The 21192-nt window shown below is 56.8% G+C and overlaps 2 protein-coding genes across 4 annotated transcripts in view; one reads left to right on the top strand and one right to left on the bottom strand.

Moving 5' to 3' along the window:
* GRIN2D (glutamate ionotropic receptor NMDA type subunit 2D) overlaps positions 1–9619 on the bottom strand; it is a 53963-nt gene extending 44344 nt beyond the window's left edge. The window contains exons 1-3 of one of the 3 annotated variants that reach the window (XM_054673686.2): positions 9300–9619; positions 8231–8510; positions 4195–4685 (exon numbers count right to left, since the gene is read on the bottom strand). In XM_054673686.2, the coding sequence (XP_054529661.1) occupies positions 4195–4659 (465 nt within the window). In that variant the 5' untranslated portion in view covers positions 4660–4685; positions 8231–8510; positions 9300–9619. Of the gene's footprint in view, positions 1–4194; positions 6001–8230; positions 8595–9299 lie in introns of those variants that run through there. The other 2 variants (XM_024351520.2, XM_054673687.1) reach the window with 2 other exon arrangements.
* A 1122-nt stretch (positions 9620–10741) lies between these two features.
* Positions 10742–20577, top strand: KDELR1 (KDEL endoplasmic reticulum protein retention receptor 1). The gene is made up of 5 exons (XM_001170972.7): positions 10742–11936; positions 12698–12798; positions 13474–13632; positions 18670–18922; positions 19825–20577. Exons 1-5 carry the CDS (start codon positions 11846–11848, stop codon positions 19857–19859), a joined length of 639 nt encoding a protein of 212 aa, XP_001170972.1. The 5' UTR covers positions 10742–11845; the 3' UTR covers positions 19860–20577.
* Positions 20578–21192: the final 615 nt, after the last annotated feature.

The following is a 21192-nucleotide window of genomic DNA, read 5'->3' as shown; positions in this document are numbered from 1 at the left end:
TTTCTGGGTGCACTAACCACTTGTCAAGTACTCAACAGCCACATGTGGCTTGTGGCTTTCAAATCGGACAGAGCAGCTATAGAACAGCTTCATCTTTGCTGAAAGTTTTATTGAACAGTGCTGGATATGCTAATGGCTCCTGTCCTCAGTCACAACCTCTCGTGTGAGCTCCAGACAAATCTATCCCCCAGCCTTTTTTTTTTTTTTTTTTTTGAGACAGAGTCTTCCTCTGTTGCCCAGGCTGCAGTGCAATGGCACCATCTTCACTCACTGCAACCTCTGCCTCCTGGGTTCAAGCAATTATCCTGCCTCAGCCTTCTGAGTAGCTGGGATTACAGGCGCATGCCATCACACCCAGCTAATTTTTGTATTTTTAGTAGAGACAGGGTTTCACCATGTTGGCTAAGCTGGTCTCGAACTTCTGAACTCAAGTGATCTGCCTGCCTCGGCTTCCCAAAGTGCTGGGATTACAGGTGTGAGCCACCACGCCTGGCCCCTATCCTCCTTTTTATTCAATATCTCCTCTTGGATTTCCAAGAGGTGTCTCAAAATTAGCATGTCAAAAACAGATTGCTCGATCTTTCCCCTATCTCAAGACTGTTCCCTATTCTGTCTCTCTCTCTCTCGTAAAGGAGTAAAGAAGCTAAAGGAATAAAGAGCAGCTGCCTTTTTTTTTCCTCTCTCTCTCATTCACCCTGATGCTCAGGCCCCAAACCTAAATCATCCTTTCCCTTTCTTTCCCTCACACATTCAGCCATCTCCAAGTCTTCTTAGCTCTACGTTCAAAGATAGCTCCAGTTGTCCACTCCTCACTGCCATCACTGTCACAACTCTCATTGTCACCCTTTCTTGCCCAGCTATCTACAACTTTCCCACCCATCTCTGTTTTCTTTCCTCTCTCTTTTTCTTTCTTTCTTTCTTTCTTTTCTTCTCTTTCTCTCTTTCTTTCAAGTTTCGCTCTGTTGTCAAGGCTGGAATGCAGTGGCGAGATCTTGCCTCACTGCAACCTCCACCTCCTGAGTTCAAGCAATTCTCCTGCCTCAGCCTCCCAAGTAGCTGGGATTACATGCATGCACCACCATGCCAAGCTCATTTTTGTATTTTTAGTAGAGGGAGGTTTCACCATGTTGGCCAGGCTGGTATCAAACTCCTCACCTCAAGTGATCCACCCGCCTTGGCCTCCCAAAGTGGTGGGATTCCAGGCATGAGCCACTGCGCCCAGCCTATCTTTGTTTTCAATCTTGCATCTTCCAGTCTATTCTCCAAACAGCAGCCAGAGTGATTGTTTCAAAATATTAATTGGATCACATCCCTTCTCAGTTGAAAACCTTCCAGTGATTCTACCTCAGAATCAAAGCCAAAGTCCTCACTGTGGCCCCAAGGCCCTGCGTGAACTGGCCCCTGTTGCTTCTCTGACCTCATCTCCTGCCACCCCAATCCCCCAGTGGGCTCCAGCCACACTCCCTTCTTGCTCTTCCTCAAATACATCAAGCTCCTTCCTGCTTCAAGGGCTTTGTCCTTTGTTGTTGCCTCTCCTGGGGACACTTTTCCCTACCTCCTCCATGCCAGACCTCCACCTGACACCTCCAGCTCAGGTGTCACCGCCTCAGGGAGGCCTCCCCTGACTGCCATCTATTGAAACTCCATCCTCAGTCATTACAACATCCTGTGTTGATTTCCTCCAGGACAGCCGGATTTTACTGTTACTGGTTTTGTCTGTCTCACCATTAAAATGCAAGCTCTATAAGGCAGGGACCTTGTCTCCCTCTCTTTTTTTTTCCCCCCTCTAGAACTGTATTCCCTAGGAATTAAAACAGCCCTGGCACAGAATCAGCTCTCAATAAATCTTCCTGTAATGCAATGAGAACAGCAAGTGGGCTTTCTCCCTAGGCGCATAGGGGATACTGCAGCTGTCCTGAGGGAATGAGTTCTTTTTGTTTATTGTTTTTTTTTTTTTTTTTTTTTTTGAGAACAGTCTCACTCTGTCCCCCAGGCTGGAGTGCAGTGGCAAGATCTCGGCTCACTGCAATCTCGGCTCACTGCAACCTCCGCCTCCCAGGTTCAAGCGATTACTCCTGCCTCAGCCTCCTGAGTAGCTGGGATTACAGGCATGCGCCACCATGCCCGGCTAATTTTCATATTTTCAGCAGAGATGGGGTTTCTCCATGTTGGCCAGGCTGGCCTCAAACTCCTGGCCTCAGGTGATCCGCCCGCCTCGGCCTCCCAAAGTGCTGGGATTACAGGTGTGAGCCAGTGCACCTGGCCGGAAATGAGGTCTTATTGTAAAGCAAGGAGAACCTCTTCCTTCAGCAGGTGGAGGTGTGCTGAGGGGACCACATTCCCAGCATTCAGTGGGGCACAGATGGAGCTGTGAAAATCATTCTTTCTTCCATCCAGGGGCAGCACGGGGACTACATTTCCCAGAATGCTATGGGGGTACACTGAGCCGACCGCAGTGCCCAGCGGACAATGAAACAGAGAGGACCACACTTCTCAGCAGCAATGAAGGCACGAGGGATCACGTCTTTTGAGTATGCCTTGGAAGTGGCAGTTAAGAAATAAGTTCGCCTCCCAGGGCATCTACCTACAAATCTCTGAAAAGTACCATGCCAAGGAGAACAAGAAAGTTGGACAGAGGTCCTTCCCAGAATGCTCTGGACAGGAGAGGACTACGAGCCTCTGCATACAACAGTGATGCAGTCACACAGCCACAGGCCCGCACAGCAGGGAATGGGCAGATTGAATGAAGCTCCACCTCTGGGTTGCGCTGGCCCCACCTCTGGAGAGGCCCCGCCCCTTCTCAGGCCCCACCTCCTAGCTGACCCATTCTCAATCCACAGAGCAGGCTTGGTCCAATTCTCTCCTTCTCTACCAGAGGTCCGCTACAACTGGCCCCTTCTGTGCCCTTGGGAGTCAGGCCTTTCTCCAGGCTCTGGCCAGCTCCAGCCTCTACCATCCCTTCCCAGCAGGCTCCTGGCTTTGATCTCTCATTGGCTGGGTCGGCCTCCACCATAAGCCTTCATCTTCCTGCCCATCCTCTGGACTCTCGCTTTCCACAACTCACAGCGGGGTATGCCGCTTCTCAAACCCTACTCTCAGGACCGGCTTCCTCCCTAGACCCACCCCTTTATTAGAGTGCTTAGGTCCCGCCCCTCGCTGGCCCCGCCCCCAACTGGCTAGCCCCGCCCCCTTTTTCTGACTCACTCCTTCCCTGACTGGCCTCGCACCAAATCTCAATTCCTTGCTTCCTGGTTCTACCCCTTGCCCGTCCTCCTCTCTCTAATGACTCTTCCTCTTTTCCGACTCTTCCACTTAGAAGATGGCTCCTCCATCCCTGGCTGACTTCTAGACCCTATGCTCAACCGGCCGAACGCCTCCCCAAACTCTGTCCTTGGTACCTGATACCTCTGATACTTCCTAGCTGCCACCTCTCCACTAGACTTCGCCCCTTTCTTTCTGAACTCCATTCCTTTTCTTTTTCTTTTGGACAGAGTCTCACTGTGTCGCCCAGGCTGGAGTGCAGTGGCACGATCTCGGCTCACCGCAGCCTCCGCCTCCCGGATTCAAGCAATTTTCTTGCCTCACCCTCCCGAGTAGCTGGGATTACAGGCGCCCGCCACAACGCCCGGCTAATTTTTGTATTTTTAGTAGAGACGGGGTTTCACCATGTTGGCCAGGCTGGTCTCAAACTCCTGTGACCTCAAGTGATCCGCCGGCCTCGGCTTTCCAAAGCGCTGGGATTACAGGCGTGAGCCACCGCGCCCAGGCCCATTCCTTTTCAACTGACTTCTTCCTGTGCTGATCCTAGGTCCCACCCCTCCCTCAGATTTTGCCATTTGGGGCTAGTCCCTTTTCGTTCCCAGCCCCTAACCCTTCCCTCGACTCGCCTTTACTACAGATCCTTACCTGCAATGAATGGGCCCACGTCCTCCCTATACTCTGATCATCGAGGACTGGCCTCTTTCTGACCCTAAAGGCCCAGCTTACCCTATAGACCAGCCCCCTCCAAGTCAGCCCCGCCTCTAATCTAGCCCTAAGCCCTGCCTACCATCTGGGCCCACCTTGTCCCAGACTCGGACCCACAGGACAGTCCCCGCCCCCTCTAGGCCCCGCCCCCGCTGGCTGTCCCAGACCCGCCCCTCAGCGGCTGTCACCGCCCCTCCTGTGGCCCCGCCCCGCCCCGGTCGCGCGCACCTTGGGCGTGAGCACGAGCGCGGCGCCGCCGTGCACGGCCACGATGGGCAGCGAGGTCTGCGCCGACAGGAAGTCGAGGATGGGCGCGACGGCGGGCGCGCGCGAGTCGTCTTCGAAGACCACGCCGTGCACGCGCAACCCCGACAGCAGGTCGCAGAGCTGCAGCACGAGGCTGCGCGGGTCCGAGCCGTTGAGCACCAGCGCCACGGGCCGCACGTCTAGGCCCGGGCTGCGCACCGCCGCCGCCACGGCCGGGCCCAGGCGTGCCGCCTCGGCCGCGTACGCGGGCCCCGAGAACACGAGCGCCACGTTGAGCGGCCGCGCCCCGCCGAGTCCGCCGCCGGGCCCACCGGCCCCGCCCGGCCCCGGCGCCTCCTCCGGGAACGGGCTGGCGCAGGCCAGCGCCAGCAGCAGCAGCATCTTAGCGGGGCCCCGAGGGCCGCGGGGGCCACCGGCGCCGCGCATCGCCTGCGGGCCCCGCCGGGCGGCCTCTGAGCACCCGGGCCGGGAGAGACGGGGAGGAGAGGGAGGCACAGACGGGAGACGCAGAGACAGGGAGACGAGATAAAGAGACGCACAGAGGAGGAGATGCAGCGAGGGACAGGCGCCGAGATGGGGAGGACAGGGAGCGGTCGGGGTGATGGAACAGAGGGAGAGACAGGAACGGAGGACGAGAGAGATGGAAGGGAGAGAGACAGAGGGAGAGACGGGCAGAGGGAGAGAGATGGAGGAGAGACAGGCAGAGAGGGAGAGAGAAATGGAGGAGAGACAGAGGGAGAGACGGGCAGAGGTAGAGAGAGATGGAGGGGAGAGAGAGGGAGAGACGGAGAGAGAGAGATGGAGGAGAGACGGGCAGAGGTAGAGAGAGATGGAGGGGAGAGAGAGGGAGAGACGGAGAGAGAGAGATGGAGGAGAGACAGGCAGAGACAGAGGGAGAGACAGACACAGCAGAGGGAGGTGGAAGGGAGAGGTGGGGAAGAAACACCAGAGGAAGAGGTGAAACAGGGAGAGACGCAGAGATAGGGCGAGACAGAGATAGGAAGAAGTGGAGTATGGGATTGGGGGAGACGCAAAGACGAGGGTGGATAATGGGGTCAGAGGAAGATACAGAGGTAAGAGGGGAGAGAGAGGAAGATAGACAAGGTGGGGATGGGGACACCCACGGAGATGGGATCAAGATAGGAGCAGAGAGAGGCCCAGGGAGACGGGGAGGGAAAGAGCGGCAGGAAGAAGGAGAGAGACGGAAGCAGCAGAGACAGGGAGAAGACGGAGAGAGAGAGGACGGAGTGACAGAAACAGGAATGAGGGAGGCCCAGGGAGAGGATGATAGAGGCGGGAAGAGATGCAGGAAGGCGGGAGAGATAAGCGAGGCAAGAAAGTTGGACAGAGAAGAAGACAGCAAGGCAGGAAGAGGGAGACAGAGACCCCAAGGCCACCAAGAGACACGCGCACATGAAGGATGGGGAAACAATTGAGATTGAGGGAGGCAGGCAGAGCGGAGCGAAAACAGGAGGACAGAAATAGCGAAGCAAGGCCAAGATCGGGACCCCCACCAGGGAGGTGCCCAGTACAGACATGAAAGTAAGGCGGGGAAGGCGAGTGGCAGGAGGGAGCAGAAATAAAAGGGAGGAAAAGGGAGAGAAAAAATGAGAGAGGGAAAAGGGGTCAGGTGTGTGGGGAGAGAAAGAGAGAAATTAGTGGGGTACCCCAAGGAGAGAAAATCCCCACATGACCTTACCCCTCACCCTGACCACAACCCCTAACCCATTTTGTCCCCTTAGTCCTGTCCCCATCCCCTCATTCTCAAAGCAAGGGAGTCATGGCCCCATCTGGGATGTGGGGTTGGGGGGCACAGCTGTGGAGAGCTGGGTAGGGTGGGTGTGGGGGTCCCTGGCACCCAGCCCAGAGCAATTTGGTAAATTAGAGGAAATACAGGCTCTCTTCCTGTGCCCCCTGTTGAATACTAGCCGCCTGGGGTGGTTGGGCTGGGAGCCAGGCTCCTGGGTCCTGCCTGGGACTGAGGGAGGAGGGCACTGGGAGTCTGGACTCCTGGTACCCAGAGAAGGACTGGAGTCTGCACTAGGGGCTTCCAGAAGGGGTGAGGGTCCAGACAAGGAAGGGTTCTCTCCTGGCTGTCATGCTCCTGTCCGGTTGCCATGGTAGCGCAGGCCTCGTCCACCCCACAGACAGCCAGGGCGGGGGAAAGGCCCACCACCCCTCCCCTGCCTCGAGGCCACAGCCCGTCCCCTCTGCCCACCACCTCACCTTCCCAGAGATCTCGGGCCCCTGTCTCCCCAGGGAAGGGGTTGGGGGCTCCTAGTATGCCCATCCCTCCCCGATCCTGGCTTCTCTTCGCTCCTCCTTTCCATTGCCCTTCCCCAAGCAGCTGGCTCAATCAGCGCTCAGAATAACCCCCCCACTCCGCCCCAAAATAACCCACAGCTGTGGCCTGGCCCCCGCGGGGTTAACACTCAACGCTCCCCTCCATTCCCAGTGGCTGCTCACCCTCCAGCCCCTCCTCTGCCTCTCCCAGACCCACCCCTACCTGGCTTCTGCTCTTAGGGACCCCGCGTCCCACTCCCTACTGAGGCCCAGGAGGGCAGCCCCCGGCCCCACCCTTCTCACGGGGGCTGCATGCTCAGTTCCTTCCCACAGGGATTAGGGAGAGCAGCCTCCCCCACTCCAGGGCCTGAGGAGGGGCATCCCCAGTCCTCCAGGACTCTGAAGGCCCAACCCCCAGAACCCACGCCCTCAGGGATCACAGAGTCCAGCCTCTGGACAACCCCCCGCCCCCCCGCCTCCATCTCCACCTCCTCATGAGCCTCCGTTTCCACTTCCATCTGCATAGGGCTAAAGTCCCCGACTCTCATCTCCTGCCCTGTCAGGGACTCAGGAGACTGAGCTCCCAGCCTGCCTTCCTCAGACAGAAGCGCTATCCCCTACCTCCTCCCGTAAAGACCCAGGAGTCCTTCTGGCAGCCCTTTCCTCCCCCAGGCCTTGGGAGTCTGGGCATTCGGTCCTGTTCTTTCCCAGGACCCAGGAGGCCAGGCCCCTCCTGCCCCAAGACTCTGGAACTCCAGTGCCCAGCCTCCTCTCCCTGCAGGAACCAAGAGTCCAGGTCCCCAGCTCCCCTCTTCCTCCAAGGACCCAGGAGTCCGGGTTCCGGCTCCTGTCCTCCCTTAAAGATCCCCTTATGGTTTCAAACCCTATCCTTCCCAACATCCTGGTGCCCCCCACCGAGCTCTGGCCTCCCTAGTCACCCCACTTAGATCCTGTACATAGCACAGCCTGTCCCCAAGCGGGGAGGAGGAGGAGGGTGCCAGAAATTCCTAGGGTGTCCCTGTCTTCATTGCCCCCCACAGCATCCAACAGAGAAGAGAGGAGCGGCCACTTCGATCAACAGCTCCCCCCGCAACCTCGAGTTGTGCTGCAGACGGCATCCCGTTTCCTCCCCCCTCACCCCCCAACACACACACACAACATCGGTCTCTCCCCACCTGAATCCTGATGCTTGGGAGAGGCTGGAAGGGTGTTCCAGAACCTTGAGGAAGGGGTGGGAGCTTGGGGCGAGGGGTGCTGGGGGCCTGGATGCCCTCAAGGTCCTTGGCAGGGGTATTAATAGCAGACTCATAGCTCTGACATGGGAGGGGAGAGCGAGAGGAGAGAGGGAGAGGACCGGCCGGCGATGGGGGGACTGATGCAGGGAGGGGGGTACAGGGAGAAGGTGAGATAGAGAGATGGAGGCACAGGGATATGGGGCATCAGGTATGTGGGGCTGGGGAGAGGGAGCCAAGTGTCAGAGAAATGGGGGCGTGAAAGGTCTGAGGTGTAGGGACTCAGGAAAAAGGGGCTCAGAGAGGGAGAGAGAGAGGGTGGAGGAGAGTCCCTGAGGGACAGGGGAGCTAGGTGGGGGTCAAGACCCCTGCCCACCATTCAAACCCCCTCCCTCCACGAGGCTCCTTGCCAACTTCCCCTGTCCTAGATTTGGGGGTCCACATTCCCACCACCATCCCTGCATCCCCTGTCCCCGCCTTACCTTTTCATGACCCTGTTCTGTTGGGGGGATGGCGGGGGGGCCAGGACCGGAACCCGGCGTCCAGCGACCCCAAGATTCCGAGGAGGGCTCAGAGAGCCGATGTCGGGGGGGCAGGCCCCGGGGCGGCGGCAGTGGTGGCGGCGGCAGCAGCGGCAGCCCGGACCTCCTGTCTGTCCCTGGCTCCGTCTCTCCTTCCTCTTCCTTGGTCCTGTCCTGCCCTGTCTCTCCCCCAAGGTTGCGGCCACCTGGACTAGGCGAGGACGTGGCTACACATGTTGCTCTGGAAGTTGGGCCCCGGACATTGCAGAGGCTGTCGGGGTGTCCTCTTGCCGCCCCGACCCCGTGGGGATCCCCCCTCCGCCCACCCGGGGTGCCCCCCTCTGCCGCTTCAGCCCCGGCTCCTCCCCCCTTTCCATGTGTCCAGTCCCGCCTCTCCCTGGCTCACTCGCACCCCCGCTTTGTGCCCTCAGCCCCCCCACCCCCCCTTCCAGCGTCTGTGTCTATCTGTCTGTCTGGGTCACCTCTGAAGCTAGTGGCTGGTGTGTGTGTGTGAGGAGCGGGAGATTGCCTGCTTGGGGAACTGCTTGCCCCTTCCTCGCTTGGCCACCTCTAGACCCCCCCTTGACTCCCCCACTCTCAAACACAGGCAGAAACACACATACACTCACGCACACACGCACGACCTCACTTCCCTGGGATTCCCCCTCAACACCCCCAGAGCTTGAGGAGGGACACACACACAGACACACACACACAGAGTGGGGGGTCTAATGGGGGCCAGGCTGCCACTGCTGATAGGGGCTGTTTGGACAGACAGGAGGACACAGGCAGCCGGGGACGCCCAGACGCCTGGCCGGACGCAGGCAGGAGGCACAGAACCCAGGTACACACCATCCATGTGGGTTTGGGGGGGCCGGGGGGAAGGAGTGGGAGCCCCACGACACCCAGGCAGGCAGCTCAGGGTCGGTACAGACAGACAGACCCCTCCCTCCCTCCGCCGCCGCAGCGCTTACAGACACACCCCCCCTCCACCAGCCAGCCCCAGACACCCGGACACACAGATCCTCACCGGGCAGATGGCAGACGCTCGAGAGACCCCTGGGGGCCGGGCGGACCCACCCAGGCAACACCCCCCAGCAGGCACCAGTGGCCGAGGGAGGCTGCGGGAGGCTGCGGGCGAGGGTGGCGGCGGCGGCCGCGGCTTGGAGGAGCTGGAGCGGGAGGGACTCACACACTCGCTGTGTTCTCGCACACACACACTCACTCGGGATGCGATTAACATTCAGTCCCCGTCTGCCACTGCCGGGAGACCCACAGCCCCCCCTCCTGGCCTCCCTGGGGACCCCTTCTCCTGCCAGGCTTGGGGAGGGGGCCGCCCCCCACCCCTAGCTACCAGCCTCTGCCTTCCTCCTGGGACAAGGGAGTGAGGGGCTGAAAATAAAAAGGGAGGAAGAAGTCAGGCTGGGGACAGGCAGGCAGGGACTCAGAACCCGGTATGGAGACACCAGCTTCAGAGCTAGACTCCAGGGCTGGGGGTTGCTGCCCTCTGCCCCCGCCCTGCCTTGAGGCTCTGGAAACAGGAGGCCTTTCCCTGACTTCAGTGTTCGCCATACTAAGACCCAAGCTGTGGCTTTTATTGCCCCAGAAGGCCAGGCCTGAAAACCAGGTCTCGACCCTGGTCCCAGGAGTCCCGCCCCCCAGCCCCTCCTCCCTCAGACCCAGGAGTCCCCTTCTCTACTGGGACCCAGGAATTTGGGGACCGCCTCCAAGTCAGAGTCTCTTTTAAGGACTCAGTCATCCCGACTCTCCCCCCTACAAGCCACCCTCAGGGACCCAAGACTCGTGGATGTCACCCTTGGGCACCCCGTCCTTCCAGCCCTCTGAAGAAACCAACATGCCTGCACCCCTTCTTTTATTGAGGGACCCTGGCCTCCATCACCTGTGGGTACCCCATCATCCGGAAGGGAAGCCACGTCTGTCCCCTCATAGACGCAGGAGTCCAGACCACAGGCTGTTCCCCGGGGGTCCCACACCCAGATGCCCAGCATTCCCCTCCTGCTAGAGGGCTGGGCCCGGCAGTTTTATAAAGCCACCCGTGGGGCTCTGGGGTAGAGCGTGGGGCAGGACACCGGGGCCTCTGAGGGTGGAAGAGGGTGTGTGTGTGTGGGCAGGGCAGAAACTCTGGAGCAGGGGGGAAGCCAGGGCCAGGGGCTCCTGAGGTAGTTTGGGTCAGAGTTTCGGCCTTGAGCCTCCTGGGTGGGGCTCCTGTTTCCTTCATCCTCAAGGTCTGGGAGAACAGGGTGAGGTGCACATTCCTGAAAAAGAAGAGAATCAGGGCCTAAATCTGTGGGTCGTAAAGGGAGAAACTGTAGATCTAGATTCTTAAGGTTAGGATGTTTGATCCATAAGATGGTGGGGGTGGGACCCTAAGTTCCAAGGAACAGCGTCCTAGGAGGGAAAAGGGCTGGGGCCCTGAACTCCTGGGTCTGAGGGAGGAGGGGCTGGGGCCCTGGACCCCTGGGTCTGAGGGAGGAGGGGCTGGGGGCCAGGACCCCTGGGTCTGAGGGAGGAAGGAATGGGGCCCTGGACTCCTGGGGCTGAGGGAGGAGGGGCTGGGGATCTGGACTCCTGTGTCTGAGGGAGGAGGTGCTGGGGGTCTGGACTCCTGGGTCTGAGGGAGGAAGGGCTGGGGGCCTGGACTCCTGGATCTGGGGGAGGAGGGTCTGGGGGCCTGGACTCCTGGGTCTGAGTGAGGAGACTGGGGGCCTGGAGTCCTGGGTCTGAGGGAGGAGGCTGGGGGCCTGGACTCCTGGGTCTGAGGGAGGAGGCTGGGGGCCTGGACTCCTGGGTCTGAGCGAGGAGGAGCTGGGCCTGGACTCCTGGATCTGAGGGAGGAGGGGCTGGGGGTCTGGACTTCTGGGTCTGAGGGAGGAGAGGCTGGGGGTCTGGACTCCTGGATCTGAGGGAGGAGGGGCTGGGGACCCAGACTTCTGGGTTTGACGAACGGGCTGGGGCCTTGAGTCCTGGGTCTAGGGGAGGAAGTAGGTGGGGTATCTTTCTTGTCTTCTGGGGGATTGGAGTTAGAGTGCCTGAAAGCTGCAAAAGCTAGCAGCTGAGCCTCCGGGTCCCTGCAGGATTTTTCAAGCTCAGAGGGCAGTCTCTACATCCCTGCAAGGGCTGAGGCTGGTGTACCGGACTGCGTCTCTTCCAGAGACACAGATTGCCTGGGCGAACCGGTGCTGGATTTGGCACTTTCCGAACCCTGCGACCCTCCCAAGTTCCTATGGGGCAGCTTTGGGGGTGCGTTTAGCGCCGCCACGGCAAAGCAGGAGGTGGGCGATAGGGGGCGCCGGGGATCCAGGCCCCGCCCTCGGGGGCGGAGCCTCTCCTCCCGGACTCCTCCCCCTCCCGCTCTCCTCCCTCTTCCCGGCTCCAGCTCCGCCGCCAGCTCCGGCCTTTGCTCCCCCTCCCAAAGTCCCCTCCCCGGAGCGGAGCGCACCTAGGGTCCCTCTCCCGTCCCCCCAGCCCAGCTACCCGTTCAGACCAGCAGCCTCGGGGGGCACCCCCCCGCCAGCCTGCCTCCCTCCCGCTCAGCCCTGCCAGGGCCCCCCAGCCATGAATCTCTTCCGATTCCTGGGAGACCTCTCCCACCTCCTCGCCATCATCTTGCTACTGCTCAAAATCTGGAAGTCCCGCTCGTGCGCCGGTGAGAGGCCCACCAGGGCTGGCGAAGGAGAGAGATTGCGGGCGGGGGTTGGGGGGCGTCGCAGGACTCAGGAAGGGTTTGGGGGCACTAGGGGCACAGGTTCCACCCCCACTGCTTGCTGGGGATCTCTCTTCTAGGTTCTGGGTCTCCAGGGGGTCAGCTCCCTTCCCCAGACTGGCGGGGGTGCATACAGTTTCATGTGAACGGCTTTAGGCCCCCAATTCAGCCACCCCCAGCCCCAATCTGGGCAGCCCGAGGGTTCACGGACCGGGAACAGGGAACCATGGCAGGCGGGGAGGTGGCTGTGAGTTGGTGACGTGGACCGTGGCGGCCAGGAAGGGAACGGGAGGGAGGTGACCGGATCCGGGGCCTGAGGTCAGGGAAGGTCCTCCCTAGGCCTCACCTCAGGTCCAGACTGCGGGAGGACCCTGAGGGGCCAGGGGTAGCCATGAGGCCTAGTCTGGGACGGAGCCTCGGGCTGGAGTAGCTTCGGGGGCCTGGGCTGCCCCCTGGCTGTGGTCCGTGGGAAAGGGCCCTGCTCAGGCGGGGCGGGCTGGGGAGGCCTCCGGGGACAGCTGCACTCCAGAGCTGCCTCCAGGCTGGTCCCGGGCGCCCTGCCTTAGTTTATTGCCCATGCAGCCCACCCCCAGCTTCCTCTCTCCTTCTGTCTGTCTGTCTGTCTGTCTGTCTGTCTGTCTGTCTGTCTCTCTCTCTCTGTCTCTCTCTCTCTCTCTCTCTCTTTCTCTGTCTCTGGACCACAGGAATTTCAGGGAAGAGCCAGGTCCTGTTTGCTGTGGTGTTCACTGCCCGATATCTGGACCTCTTCACCAACTACATCTCACTCTACAACACGTGTATGAAGGTAGAGGCTCCACCCCACCTCTCTGGCCCCCACTGAGGCAGAGGAGCCGGGTGTGGGTCCCAGACTCCTAGGTCTGAGGGAGGAAGGGCCAGGGGCCTGGACTCCTGGGTCTGAGGGAGGAGGGGCCGGGGGCCTGGACTCTTGGGTCTGAGGGAAGAAGGGACTGAGGCCTGGACTCCTGGGTCTGAGGGAGGAGGGGTTGGGGGTCTGGACTCCTGGGTCTGAGGGAGGAGGGGCCGGGGGCCTGGACTTTTGGGTCTGAGGGAGGAAGGGACTGGGGCCTGGACTCCTGGGTCTGAGGGAGGAGGGGCTGGGCCTGGACTCTTGGGTCTGAGGGAGGAGGGGCTGGGGGCCTGGACTCCTGGGTCTGAGGGAGGAGGGGCTGGGGGCCTGGACTCCAGGGTCTGAGGGAGGAGGGGCTGGGCCTGGACTCCTAGGTCTGAGGGAGGAGGGGCTGGGGGCCTGGACTCCTGGGTCTGAGGGAGGAGGGAATGGGGCCCTGGACTCCTGGGTCTGAGGGAGGAGGGGCTGGGGACTTGGACTCCTGGGTCTGAGGGAGGAGGGGTTGGGGGTCTGGACTCCTGGGTCTGAGGGAGGGGCCTGGACTCCGGGATCTGAGCCTACTGGGGCACAGGCCTGTGAGTTGAGGCCCCTTCTCATCATCCCCCTCCTCAGGTGGTCTACATAGCCTGCTCCTTCACCACGGTCTGGTTGATTTATAGCAAGTTCAAAGCTACTTACGATGGGAACCATGACACGTTCAGAGTGGAGTTCCTGGTCGTTCCCACAGCCATTCTGGCGTTCCTGGTCAATCATGACTTCACCCCTCTGGAGGTAGGCACCTTGCTGTGACTCCTTATTTGGGGGGATGGTTGTGGCAGAGTAGCTATGACAGGAGACCCTCTCACAGGCTTCCTTCTGCAGGGTGTGCCCAAACTGCCTTATTTTAGGATGCATAAGTTCAGTGCATGGGCTCTGGGGTCAGAGGAAATTAACACAACAGCAGCAAGACTCGCTATGTGTCAGTCACTACCCTAAGCATTTCACCTACTTACTTTTCTCAGCAGCCCCACTTTACAGATGAGGAAACTGAGGCTTAGGGATTCTTTTTTTTCTGGAGACAAAGTCTCGCTCTGTTGCCCAGACTGGAGTGCAGTGGCATGATCTCGGCTCACTGCAACCCTCGCCTCCCAGGTTCAAGCAATTATCCTGCCTCAGCCTCCCGAGTAGTTGGGAAGACAGGTGCACATCACCATGCTCTGCTAATTTTTGTATTTTTAGTCCAGACAGGGTTTCACATGTTGACCAGGCTGGTCTTGAACTCCTGGGCTCAAATAATCTGCCTGTCTTGGCCTCCCAAAGTGCTGGGATTACAGGCGTGAGCCACCATTCGTGGCCCAGCCTTCTTGAATTTGAATTCCAAATCTGCTAGTTTCTTTTTTCTTTCTTTCTTTCTTTCCTTCCTTCCTTCCTTCCTTCTTCCTTTCCTCCTTCCTTTCTTCCTTTCCTCCTTCCTTCCTTTCTCTTTCTCTTTCTTTCCTTTCTTTCTTTCTTTCTTCCTTTCTTCCTTTCTTTCCTTTCTTTCTTCTTTCCTTCCTTTCTTCCTTTCTTCCTTTTCTTCCTTTTCTTCCTTCCTTTCTTTCTTTCTTTCTTTCTTTCTTTTTTCCTTTCTCTTTCGACAAAGTCTCGCTCGGTTGCCCAGACTGGAGGCAGTGGCACGATTCTGGCTCACTGCAACCTCCACCTCCCAGGTTCAAGCGATTCTCCTGCCTCAGCCTCCCGAGTAGCTGAGATTGCAGATGCCCACCACCAAGCCAGGTTATTTTTTGTATTTTTAGTAGAGACAGGGTTTCAACATATTGGCCAGGCTGGTCTCGAATTCCTGACCTCAGGTGATCCACCCTCCTCAGCCTCCCAAAGTGCTGGGATTACAGGCATGAGCCACCGCGCCCGGCTCCAAATTTGCTAGTTTCTATTAGCATGATCCCGTGCATGTGACTTGACCTCTCTGTACCTCGGTTTCCACATTTGTAAAGTTGTGATCAGGTCATTGTGAGAATTTACTGAGACTTTGCAGCATTGCCTGGTGTCAAAACACATAAAGACTCTAGAATCAGAGTGTAAGGATTTGGACCCTGCCTCTACCATGTAGCAGCTATGGGATTCTGGGCAAATCACATAACTACCCTGTGCCTCAGTTTCCTCATCTGTAAAATGGAGATAATCAGTTCCTATGTCATAGGGTTCAAATGAGAGGTTGGTATTAATAAAGCACAGTATCTGGGATGAGGTAGGAAGTGCTGTGTCAATCAATGTTCAATGACTGAAGTGTTTAGTCCCATCTCTGATACTTTTACTTTTAAATGTTCGCTGTTAATGATTTTTATTCCATGGTGTTTTGCTGGGACCTGTACAAACTCCTGGGAGGAATTTTGCGAGAGCCAGTGCTAAGTTTGCGATCTCTTGCCTCCTGGGGCCTGGCGGGAATCATAAATTCAGGGTAACCTTTTCTTACCTGTGCCCACTCCTGCCTTATAGGAAGATAGGCCTGGGTGGCCAGATGTGCTGATCTTTTCAACAGAAGCCATAATTCAGGAGTTTTCAGGCAAGATGTCTCATTTTAAAATTTTAGCCACAGATTCAGACTATATTTCTTTTTTTTTTTTTTTTCTTTTTTGAGATGGACTCTCATTCTGTCGTCCAGGCTGGAGTGCAGTGGCACGATCTTGGCTCACTGCAACCTCTGCCTCCCAGGTCAAGCGTTTCTCCTGCCTCAGCCTCCCGAGTAGCTGGGATTACAGGTGCTTGCCACCACGCCTGGCTAATTTTTGTGTTTCTAGTAGAGATGGGGTTTCACCATGTTGACAGGCTGGTCTTGAACTCCTGGTCTTAAGCAATTCTCCCATCTCAGCTTCCCAAAGTGCTAGGATTACAGGCATGAGCCACCGTGCCTGGCCTTCAAAACATATCTCTAAAAGCACTGTATAGGCCAGACAAATCCAACAGAGGGTGACTTTGGCCCATGGGTCAGAGATATCAGAGGGAGGCTGCATCATGCTCTGGTGGGAATCCTGGGCTTGGCTCCAGGCCCTAGACTTTGCAAACATATTGTTACCACCTTGCTTGGATCACTTATCCAAGCCCTTGACTTAGCTCATAACTGCCCTGTTGACTAGGGATTACTAGACCCATTTTGAAGATGGGGAGACTGAGGCTGAGGGAGGTAGTGCGGCTTGCTAAAGGTGGAGGAGGCCAGACCAGAACCCAGGCATCTTTTTTTTTTTTTTTTTTAAGTCTTGCTGTGTCACCCAGACTGGAGTGCAGTGGCACGATCTCTGCTCACTGCAACCTCTGCCTCCCAGGTTCAAGCAATTCTCGTGCCTCAGCGTCCCGAGTAGCTGGGATTACAGGCATGAGCCACCACACCCAGGTAAAATTTTTTTGTATTTTTAGGAGAGACAGGGTTTTGCTATGTTGACCAGGGTGATCTTGAACTCCTGGCCTCAAGTGATCCACCTGCCTCAGCCTTCCAAAGTGCTGGGATTACAGGTGTGAGCTGCCGTGCCTGACCTAAGGAAAATATTCTTTAAAAATTCAGACATCAGGCTGGGCGCAGCAGCTCACGCCTGAATCCCAGCACTTTGGGAGGCTGAGACAGGTGGATCGTGGATCACGAGGTCAGGGGTTCAAGACCAGCCTGGCCAAGATGCTGAAACCCCCTGTCTATTAAAAATACAAAAATTAGCCGGGCATGGTGGCATGCACCTGTAATCCCAGCTACTCGGGAAGCTGAGGCAGGAGAATCACTTGAACCCGGGCAGCAGAGGTTGCAGTGAGCTGAGATCGTGCCACTGTACTCCAGCCTGGGTGACAGAGCAAGACGCCGTCTCAAAAAAAAAAAAAAATTCAGACAGCATGGAATAGATAAAAATGCAAGACTGGGCGCAGTGGCTCACGCCTGTGATCCCAGCACTTTGGGAGGGTGAGGTGGGTGGATCACTTGAGGTGAGGAGTTCAAGACCAGCCTGGCCAACGTGGTGAAACCTTGTCTCTACTAAAAAAATACAAAAATTAGCAGGGCGTGGTGGTGAGTGCCTATAATTCCAGCCACTTGGGAGGTTAAGGCAGGAGAATCACTTGAACCTGTGAGATGGAGGTTTGCAGTGAGCCGAGATCGCGCCACCGCACTCCAGCCTGGGTGACAAGAGTGAAACTCGGCCTCAGGAAAAAAAAAAAAAAGCAACAGACCTTCTGTCTCTCTTTAAACCGTGACTCTGTTCCCTAAGGGCAACCCCAGGGGTGAGAGTTGAATGGGCATCAATTTAATGGGTTCGTTTCCCAGCAGCATCAACTAACCTGGCTTCAGGAGAGCCTCCCTGGAGGATTCTGGATGATTCTGGGAGCAGGTCCTGGACTCTACGTGCTTCAGTGGGAATCTGGACACGTTTCTTATCCTTTGGGCCTCAGTTTCCTCATCTGTACAATGGGAATGACAACAGTACCTACCTCATGGGGTTAAGGCTCAGGCCAGTTAACACCCTAAGGAGCGATGCCTTGGATGTCGTAAATGCTAGAAAAGCATGAGTTGTTATGAATAGGTCCTGGTGCCCCCCACCTTCCTTCCACAAACCAAGACAACCAAGGAGCCACACCTGCCACCTGGCTTTGCTCTCTGAGGTTTCAGTGTGTCTGCAGATCACAGATCACCCCAGGTGGCACTTTCAGGGAGCTGGGGACTGAAAGGGGGCTGGCAGATGTCTTCTTCCCTGTCCCATGATGTCCTGTCCTGCTCATGAATGATGGTTGTCACTGCTCCCTAAATGGTGGCCTGTGCTGAGCACATGGGGACCCCTTTATAGATGCTAACTCCCATTTCCTCACTCATTCAGGAACTGTGCTAGGTGCTAGGGCCACGGGGTGAACAAGAAGTAGGATCCCAGCCCTCACAGAGCTCAATTGCTGGTGCGAGTGGCCAGGAAGGAGATAAGATGGGGTGATGTGACAGTCCTGGGGGAAGGATGGCCAGGGAGGGTCCCTCTCGGGAGGTGACTAATGAGCTGAGGCTGGGAGAATACGGAGGAGGCAGATGTGTGACAGTGTAGGGGAAGAGCTTTTCCTGCTGTGGGAACAGCATATGCAGCCTGCCACAAGAAATGGCATGTGGGCCCGGCACGGTGGCTCATGCCTGTAATCCCAGCACTTTGGGAGGCCGAGGCAGGCAGACCACCTGAGGTCAGGAGTTCGAGACCAGCCTGGCCAACAAGGCAAAACCCTGTCTCTACTACAAATACAAAAATTAGCCGGGCGTGGTGGTGGGCACCTGTAATCCCAGCTACTCAGGAGGCTGAGGCAGGAGAAACGCTTGAACCCAAGAGGCAGAGGTTGCAGTGAGCCGAGATCACCCCACGGCACTCCAGCCTGGGTGACAGAGTGATACTCCATCTCAAAAAAAAAAAAAAAAAAGAAAAAGAAAAAGGAAGGGAAATTTCCAAGGCAAGATTCCAACCCAGCCTGCCTTTCAGAGAGGCGCAATTGCAAAGTGTTCATGAGGACGGACTGCGAATCCTTGGTTCAAATCATTGCTCTGCTGCTTGCTGGCTACATGGTCTTGGGCGAGTATCTTACCTTCTCTGGTGTCAGTTTCCTCATCTGTAGAATAAGTGTGCTAATCATAGGATCTCCTCGCCGGGCCATGGTGATGATTAAATCAGAGGTACCAGTAACTCGGGCAGAACTGTGTCTGGCACTTGGCAGCACCTGGATCACCTTCCTTCTCTCCACCTTCGCGGCACCTGTAACTGCAATGTTGTCCTCTGCCTTTTCTCCCGCCCTGTCCCCTCCCACCTCATCATGTCCCCGGCCTCTCTGCAGATCCTCTGGACCTTCTCCATCTACCTGGAGTCAGTGGCCATCTTGCCGCAGCTGTTCATGGTGAGCAAGACCGGCGAGGCGGAGACCATCACCAGCCACTACTTGTTTGCGCTAGGCGTTTACCGCACGCTCTATCTCTTCAACTGGATCTGGCGCTACCATTTCGAGGGCTTCTTCGACCTCATCGCCATTGTGGCAGGCCTGGTCCAGACAGTCCTCTACTGCGATTTCTTCTACCTCTATATCACCAAAGGTAGCTGGGATGTGGGACGGCTGGAAGGGAACCTCCTATTTCTGCAGCTCCTGCCCTCCCTAGGGGCTGGGGTCTCCTTACCCCTGTATTATGCAAAGAAGGGAGCATTTCTTCGCAGGGTTTCTGGGGTGGCAGGCCTACCATCCTCCTAGGAATTCAGACCGTTAGTCTCTGCCTCCCTAAGGGCTAAGGAGTTTCTGTCCTTAGCCCCCATGTCACTTGGAGCGCAGGCCAGGCAGGGCAGGGACTCAGCCCACTGAAATTCATTCATTTATTCATGCAACAAACGTATTGAGTACTTTCTATGTCCCCAGCCAGGTGCTAGGCTCTGGGGATACATTAGGAGGAGAAAAGATAGACAAAGGCCTCCATTTCCCTTTTATTCTGGTGGGGGAGATGGTGAATGAACAAGTAAAGAAAGAATTAGTTGGGCATGGTGGCTCATACCTGTAATCCCAGCACTTTGGGAGACTGAGGCAGGGAGATTTCTTAAGCCTAGGAGTTCCAGAGCAACATAGCAAGACCCTGTCACTATAAAAAATAAAAAAATAAAAAAATTAGCTGGGCATGGTGGTGCATGCCTGTGGTCCCAGCTCCTTGGGAGGCTGAGGTGGGAGAATTGCTTGAGGAGGTCAAGGCTGCACCGAGCTGTGACTGTGCCACTGCACTCCAGCCTGGGCTACAGAGTGGGACCTTGTCTCAAAAAAAGAAAGAAAGAAAATTGCCAGTAGTGAGAAAGGGTAGGAAGGAAAGAAACCAGGAATGTATCTGTGAGTCCTGGGGGACCTCCCTCCCTGTGGATCTGCCCATCTAGCGTGCCTGCCCTGCTCTGGCTGTGGGAGGCTGTCCCCTCCCTGCAGGGGCCCCAGCGGTAATGCCCTCCCTGTTTTCTCTCCATACAGTCCTAAAGGGGAAGAAGTTGAGTTTGCCGGCATAGCCCCGGTCCTCTCCATCTCTCTCCTCGGCAGCAGCGGGAGGCAGAGGAAGGCGGCAGAAGATGAAGAGCTTTCCCATCCAGGGGTGACTTTTTTAAGAACCCACCTCTTGTGCTCCCCATCCCGCCTCCTGCCGGGTTTCAGGGGGACAGTGGAGGATCCAGGTCTTGGGGAGCTCAGGACTTGGGCTGTTTGTAGTTTTTTGCCTTTTAGAGAAGAAAAAAAAATCTTTCCACTCTTTAGTTTTTGATTCTGATGACTCGTTTTTCTTCTACTCTGTGGCCCCAATTTTTATAAAGTGTTTTTGAGTGTCCTATGGGCCGGGGCAGGGTCCAAGATCTTTTCCCTTCCCCAGGCCCCTCGGCTCCCTCCCAGATCCCACCCCCAGCCCCACTGGTTGCCAAACACTAAATCTGCCGACACCCATCTGCCCCACCTCCTGCCATGGCCATGAACCGCAACCCCCACTAAATTTCTAGATTGGGGATAGGGAGAAAGGGAGGCCCAGGAAGGTCTCCCCTGATTTTTTTTCATAGTAGTTTTTTTCCCCAGAGTTTGAATTTTTTGGTCTTCTCCTGGTTTTTTGGCAAATTAGGGGGGCCCAGGGCTCAAGTGCGGGAAGGGGGCTGGCCCGAGGGTCCCATGGCTCTCACACCATGTTTTTGTACAGAACTGATGGTTGAATCTTTGTTCTCTTGAAATAAACAGAAGAAAATGAAACCTTTCTTTTGCTGCTCCTTGCCACTCTGTCTCTGGTGCGTATGGGGTCCCGCCCCCGCCCCTCTTTCTGCTTCTGCTTTTGCCTTATTGACTATCTGCAGGCGACGAGGCCTGGGAGGAGCAGGAAGAGGAGAAACTGGGTCTCCCAAGACTCTCAGCTGTGCAGTTCCTCGCCGTGCTGCTGGGAAGAGGTTTTGGAGAGAATCTTGAAGAGTCTTCTTACCTTGGCACAGAACTTGTCTGATGGTTCTCCAAACCCTCAGGGTTGCAGAGGACCTTCAGGAGCATTGGCTGGGCATGGTGGCTCATGCCTGTAATCCCAGCACTTTGGGAGGCTGAGGCGGGCGGATCACCTGAGGTCAGGAGTTCGAGACCAGCCTGACCAACAAGGCAAAACCCCGTCTCTACTAAAAATACAAAAAAAAATTAGCTGGGCATGGTGGTGTGCCCCTGTAGTCCCAGCTACTCAGGAGGCTGAGGCAGGAAAATTGCATGAACCCAGGAGGCGAATATTTCAGTGAGCCGAGATCACACCACACTGTACTCCAACCTGGGCAACAGAGTGAGACTCCATCTCAAAAAAAAAAAAAGAGCATGTATGTCAGGGACCACACA

The sequence above is a fragment of the Pan troglodytes genome, chromosome 20, assembly GCF_028858775.2.
Source record: "Pan troglodytes isolate AG18354 chromosome 20, NHGRI_mPanTro3-v2.0_pri, whole genome shotgun sequence".
Taxonomy (NCBI): Eukaryota; Metazoa; Chordata; class Mammalia; order Primates; family Hominidae; genus Pan; species Pan troglodytes.
Note: the sequence above shows the minus strand (reverse complement) of the source record. Positions and strands in the feature narration are given on the sequence as shown.